The sequence below is a fragment of the Octodon degus genome, unplaced genomic scaffold (genome assembly GCF_000260255.1).
Source record: "Octodon degus isolate 3935 unplaced genomic scaffold, OctDeg1.0 scaffold00083, whole genome shotgun sequence".
Classification (NCBI taxonomy): Eukaryota; Metazoa; Chordata; class Mammalia; order Rodentia; family Octodontidae; genus Octodon; species Octodon degus.
In genome coordinates, this window is record NW_004524659.1 from 409,535 (window position 1) to 416,644 (window position 7,110).

Here is a 7,110-nt window from a genome sequence, read left to right on the forward strand (position 1 = left end):
ATATATATATATATCTTGACAGGTTGGGAGTCTACCAAAAATGAAAGTTATCCCCAGAAGAAGCTCCTTAACCTTAGACTTCTGGAACTGTGGGTCAAAATTAACCTTTTTAAAAATAATTTGCATAATCCGTGGTACTGTGTTAATAGTAATAAAAACAACAACCAAAAAGACTAAACCTAAAACAAAACAATTCTAGAATTATGTAAACAACATAACACATATGTTTTAATTACATTTACTCCAGAATGTAAGGTTTGGGTGATATCCAAGTACCAGTATAATTCACTGACTTATAACGGGTCTTGTGATGTCTCTCAATAGAACTCTTGCTTTGAATTTATGCCCAGTCTGGTAATTAAACTTTTGCCCTGAAATCCATCCACCCAACAATCCATCCATCCACCCACCGATCCATCCATCCATCCATCCATTCATCCATCCATCCATCCATCCATCTATCCATCCATCCACTGAATTCACTCTACTATCAAAATAAAATAGGCAGTCAATGTGACCATTTCAAGAGATACAAAATTTAAAATTCATTCATAATGTGTACTTCCTTACTTTGATATTTGATGTAGTTAAGAAAAGTCTAGCTCCAATATCATACTTGTGGTGAAAGATGAATTAATACTGGCCATGACTGGAACAAGTCAAGGATGTTTATTTTTACTTCTTAAATTCAATATTGTGCTGGAAGTCTTTAAGTAGTACAGCAAGGTTGAAAAAAGAAATTAAAAATGTACAAAGCAGAAAAGAACAATTAAAATCTGTCTTTAATCACAGATAGCATGTCCACATATATAAACATTGTGATGGAATCTACCAAGAAGCTACTGAAAGTCCTCAATATTGCAGAATTAAAAAAATCAATATCAAATATAAATTGTTTTTATATCAGCCACAATTAGAAATTGAAATTCACAAAGCATTTGAAAAACCTAGGGATGTATTTGACAAAAGATGTAAAATATCTGTACATTGAAAACCACAAAATATCACTGAGAGATGTGGAAGAAGTCTTAATACCTTGTTTGTAGGTCAAAAACTGAAATTTTTTTGTTTTGTTTTTGAAACGGCGTCATCACGTAGTTCAGGCTGCCCTTAAGCTCACTATATAGCCCAGTCTGCCTTAAACTCATGGTAATCTTCCTGCATCAGCCTCCAGAGTGGTAGGATTACAGAAGTACACCACAATGCCTGGCAAATAGAGCGCAATGTTGTTAAAATGTTAATTCTTCATTTTCTCCTCTCTCTGTCTCTGTCTCTGTCTGTCTCTCTCTCTCTTTCTCTTTCCTTTCTTTTTGTCCAAGGATGCCAAAGATTTCCTAGACACAGAAAAAAATTACTTACATTACATTAAAAAGTCCTCAAAGCACTATATTGTGAAAAGCATAGTAGATTTGGTAGCAGTTTGCTGTTTTTAATTTGGGATGGGTCAATGTGGTAATCTTTGACATGTAAATAGTGGTATAAAATGATTTTATCATTCATGCATTTTACCATTGAGTGCCTGCTAATTGTCACTATAGATGTAAGCTTGAAGGAGTCATAACCCTTCACTCAAGGCATTCACAGGGGTGGGAGTATGTATATGTGTTCATGGGGGCAGTGCAAATAGTTCTCTGGTGGAGGTAGGTTCAACTGGAGTCCCTAGAGGAGCCCTGCAGCCTTACAGACTACCTCTATAAGAATGTGAATTAGCCATTCTATTAAAACATGACCACATTATAAGAATAAGTGGTTCTTACTTGTAAGTAGGCATACCTACTAAAAACAGGTCTCTACAGTACAGATTTTGCATAGATAATTTAGATATTTTAATCCAAATTATGTCAGTATTATTTTAATGCTATGTAAATGCTCTTTGGGTAAAACTTCACTTTTAAAATTGCCTTAGGTATAAACAGTAATTTTGAAATGTCTTTAGTCCATCATTGAGGTGTCTACTTTTTCTTTTTTATATTGGTTTGCTCAGCCTCCCTTCACTCTGTATAAAATTTTAGCCCGTTGTTTGCTTTGTCCTCAATAAAAGATTTCTGAAGTTCAAGATTAAAAAAAAAACAATATATGGGCCGACAAGCAGCTCAGCTGACTGAAGTGCCTGAAAGCAGGTGCAGGGGACAGGGGTTCAATCCCCAGGCCTGCCGTGCCAGCCCCGCCCCTGGGGCACGCTGAGCTGGCAATTGCGACTGGACATGGTGGCGTGTACCTGTAATCCCAGCTCTTGGGAGGCTGTAAACAGGAGAATCACTATGAGTCCCATCTAGTAAGTGAGACCCTGAACACCCATCCAGTATACTTAAAAATATCAGTTGTGCAATTCTGCTGTTTAAAGGGGAACTGTTAGTAGCTTCCTTGGCCCTACATGAAAAGGGCTGATATTTTCTGTTGGTTATTTTAATGTAAATGAATCCATCCTAATTTCTAAAAATTGACTGAATGTTTTTCTTGTTAGATAATGTTTAAAAATAAAAACTGGAAGTATAAAAAATACAAAAAAAAAAAAAAAAGAGAGAGAAAGTAACTTAGAGACGAAAGAGAAAACACCACATATTTGCATGTGTAGGAAACCCTAGAAAAGACAGACCTAATCAATAACAACGAAGCCAACCTGCAGTTCCGGAGTTCTGGGCAGCTTTGAATGAGGAGACACAAACTGGGAGGAGACCCAAACAAACCACACTGAGATGACAGAAATGCTCTAGACTGTGGTCATGACTGTGCCTACTGGAGAGAATGCTTATAATGGATTCACTTTAATGCATATTAATTATGCACCATGAGCTCAGTTTCAAAAAGCAGCTCAGTTTTTCAAAAGACATGCAATACATGAAGAAGGAGGGAGAGCGTATTTTTATCTGAAGAAATTGTGAAGGCACTAGAGCAGCACACACACAAGCACAGGAAAAGGGATGTGAAACAGCTGGGTGTATGTATGCAAAAACACTGCACCCTGCTGTAGAGGGTTGCCTGCTTCACGGAGGCGAATGTTTTGTGTTGGCCTTGAACTTTTGAACTTTCCATGCATAGTCCTGCATAGATTTCCCCAAGCCTGTAAGCCAAGATGTGGGCACATCTATCTGATTTTCAGCACCTCTCCTGGGTCTTTTGCCTGGTTTCCAGCTTTGCTCTTCTCTCTCTGCTGTTGCAATCTCTAATCACTCCGCTCTTTTCTGTCTTTCTCTTTGGACTTGCTTCCTGACCTCAATGGTATCTCTGGACAGTACTTTTCCATGGCCATTAATGGCTTGGTTTCCATGCATTGTCTGGCTTAATCTGAGATACACAAAGGTTCAAGAAATGTTGAAAATTAAGGTAGGTCATTCTCTCTTAATCTATAATCTGAATTACATTACATTACAATTTTTCAGTTGTCAAGAACTGGTAGCCCTGGTGTGCTGAAGAAAGAAATGGGACACAATTAAAAGCATCAATGATAATAATAATAATGAAAATAGGGAAAGGATTATAGAGATGGGGGGAGATGGGAGAGGGGGATTAAAAAGAATAAAGACATATTGTGTACTTGTATCTGCTCCCTAAGATGAATGTAAGCTCATGTATTAAAAACACATACTGTACTATTAAAATAAGTTTAAAAAAGAAACCAGTGGAAGAGATTATAGATATCCTGATTTTGAGTGAGGGAATGAACAGTATCACAAATGACAGAGTTAAGCTTATGACAGACTTTCTAAGTGCCCAGAGGTTAACTTGTATATGTCTATCATCTGTACTTTATTTTTAAACATCCTTCAGATTTCACTTTCCCATGATTTAGTTTTTCATGGCTATTTACTACTATACTGCAAGTTTAAAAATGGAAGCTTTTATCTGTCTTAATGGCTTAACCCTGTAACATCATATGCAAATATAGCCCAAATCATTATATGCAGCAACTGTCAGACAATACACATAACCTGGGTGACCAAGTCATCAGTCTCTGGCATCACAACAAAGTCTGTATAGTGTTATGATAGTAAAGACCACTTAGAAAGAAGGATGTGTCCATCAGACTGTTGAGGAGACAACTTTATCAAAGACGAAATATACATTTGAATTTCAGCAAGACAGTGGCTAAATAGACTCCTTAAAGTCAGAAAATGTCGATGATGTAGAGTGTGCCTAAGGAGAGTCACATGGAGAGAAAACATTCCCTCAGGCTTTCACAGAGAGCACATTGGCCAAGCAATGGCCGTGACTCATCCACATGGCTGACACTGACAAAAGATCTACAATCTGAGGTACAGGATCTCAGGATAAATCCTGAGGGGATTTCACTGACCTTATCAGACCCAAAAGCTACAACACTTGTTGCATAAGTCCTGCTTTACCTTGGTCTTAACCATCCAGAAGGAAAGTATAAAAACTAAATATAAGAAATAAAGCCATGCTGTTATGTTGAGCTGTGGGGGACTCAGGTCAACAATTTCTGACATTGCCAGGTAAGCAGAAGACCCAATACTATTATGGGATACTGGACTCTTTTAGAATATTTTGCTGAGTTTACACACCTATAATATCCAAATAACAGAACTTAACAAAAAAAGGGTATTCAGATGAATGTCCATTTTGTGTCTGTGTATTCAAAGTGGTTGGGATAGATATATAGTTACATTCTCTTAATGAATAGAATGATTTGTTCTAATGGTGTTTGTAAATAGGATATCAAGTCCGCATCTTGTACAGCAATTAACCACTAAGAAGAATGTATGCAATGTGTTAATTATTGAAACTGTCCTGCCAATTTGATTTGAAACTGTCTCATTGCTATTTGTTTTATTTTTATTTTTAAATTTTTTTTTTCTTTTTTGAGGAACCAGGGATTGAACTCAGACCCTTGTGCTTACCAGGGAAGCGCTTATTCTATTGAGCCATCTCCCTGGCCCCGTCTCATTGCTATTTGTTTATCAATAAAATTATGGCAAAAAAAAGTCAGAAAATGTCTTTGGAAAACCTCCTCTTACAGCCCTGAACTCTTGCAGAGGGACCTCCTATTCTGATACGCATCACACCTGAGTTGTGAAGTTGATCACATTATGAAAATGAAGACCTTTAATTTTTTCAGCCTTCACTGGAGGGAAGATAGGGCTGATTGACTCTCGTGAGGGTTCTTCTTTCTTCTATTTCTGTACACGTGCACCGAAGGGAACTTCCGATCCTGACTTCCTCAAACCTCTGACAAACTCACCTCTTGAGTCTGAGGTGAATCACATTTCTGATGAACAGTGTTCCACTCACCACCCTCACCTGCCCCTCATGCTGCGGAGGCTCTTGCTGCTGCTGTGTGGTGAGTTGGGCATCTGGGAGCGGGCAGTGGCTGCAGCAGCCGGGCCACTTCCTGCTGAGCTGGGAGGTACGCTCAGGACGGAAAGGGGTGGATACCCTCACAGAAAGTCAGATTTCATTCTTTTATTTGTGTATTTAGTGCAAGGTCTACAGGGTCTCACTGCACAGCTCGGACTCGTACTGATCCTCTTGTTTTCATCCTCCCAAGTGCTAGGATTACAGGCCCACGTTACCATGCCTAGTCTCACTCTCCATCTCAGTGTGCCCCAGGGGTGGGGCCGGAACGGCACTCTGGAAATCAAACCCCAGTTCCAGTGCCTTCTTAAGCAGGTGTTTTAGTACCCTGAGCTACCTGGCCGGCCCAGAAAGTCAGATTTGTAAAGAAAGCAATCACTTCAGTTTTTCTTTCCTAAGAACTGTTCACGGACTCTTCCTTTTCACCATCAATGCTGTATTTGTTCTTGGTGTTTTTAACAGCCCTTCCCCCATATAACAAACTGGTCTCTCATTTCCCTGTTCTACTTTTTTTATTTTAAAGAAAATAGAAAATAAAACAGAATTTCAATATAAGCTAATTGGAGAGTTACCATAGTTAATACAATGCTTATTGTTATCATCAAAGTAGTTACTCAGAGTAAAAGATACAGGTGTGAAATATTGTCCAAACAATATTAGCTCGTCTTTCCTTTCACTAAACTAAGAGAAACTAGCAATATAACTATCTTAACTATTTAGTGTAGACATGTACATTATATATATATATATATTTTTTTTTTCTTTCTTTCTTCCTTGCTCCTTTTCCCCATCACAAGTTGTCTTTCCTTTTGAGCCGTTTCTTCCCAATTTACAATATCTATTGTACATTTTGGGTCTCATTTACTTGTTCAGCTTCTCACACTAGTGCTACAATAGGATGTTTACAAGTGTAGATCTGACTTATTCCTTTTATGAGGATGGTCTTGAGTTGCAATCATTTCCCTTACTATCCAACATTATGCCCCTTTATACTTGGTAGAGTTTTCTTCTAATGTCACCCCTTTGAACTCAACAATCTTTTCTTTTCGGCAACCGTCTACACTCCATAATATCTCTAGCTCACTTTCTCTAGCACCCTACTTCTAGCATGTCTTCCATCTCCCCAGGATTACTGCTCCATGATCAAATGTTATACTTCATGTACTTACTCCTTAGGGTGCTTAGATCTGCAATCCATCCAAACAACCTGCTTTTGTTTCTCTCCCAGATTGCACTGTCCTGATCAACACATTTTTCTGCATATTTTCCCCTGTGCTTCGGCAGCTGGACAGGATTATAAACAGAAGACACATACTTGCTGATTTGTCTCCATTTAACGTGGAGCCCCAAATCTCAGGTGACCATCAGCACTGTTAGACAGTACCGCCTCCTGTACTTTTATAGTCCTGATCACCACTATTTCATACCTCTTCCCTTCTCCTCAAGCATATCTCTTTTTACTTTCAGTCTATCACCTCGCTTCACATTTCATTGCAAGTATAAAAGCAACCAGGAGAAAATATTTTCCTATTTCTCCTGCTAGGTCTACCAACTCACTTACCTCTGAACTCAACCTCTGCTTTTTTGCCCAGTGCCATGAATATATTGTCTGTCAAGCTATAGAAGACAGGACTCTCCACTTGTGGATGCTTCCAAGACCTTTTCTCAAAAAATTTTCCATCATTAAAATGTTTCTCCATTCTAGATTTTTTCCCATAAAGAAGGCTACAAATATACTGTAATTTTTATTTCTAGTTTTTTATTTATTTATTTATTTATTTTTATTTATTTTTTTTA

General features: G+C 38.1%; 1 protein-coding gene across 1 annotated transcript in view; it reads left to right on the plus strand.

Moving 5' to 3' along the window:
• The first annotated feature begins 5,268 nt into the window (after positions 1-5,268).
• Fcrl1 (Fc receptor like 1) overlaps positions 5,269-7,110 on the plus strand; it is a 20,063-nt gene continuing 18,221 nt past the window's right edge. Inside the window, exon 1 of the mRNA XM_023721439.1 lies at positions 5,269-5,365. Within this exon, the coding sequence (XP_023577207.1) occupies positions 5,269-5,365 (97 nt within the window). The remainder of the gene's footprint in view (positions 5,366-7,110) is intronic.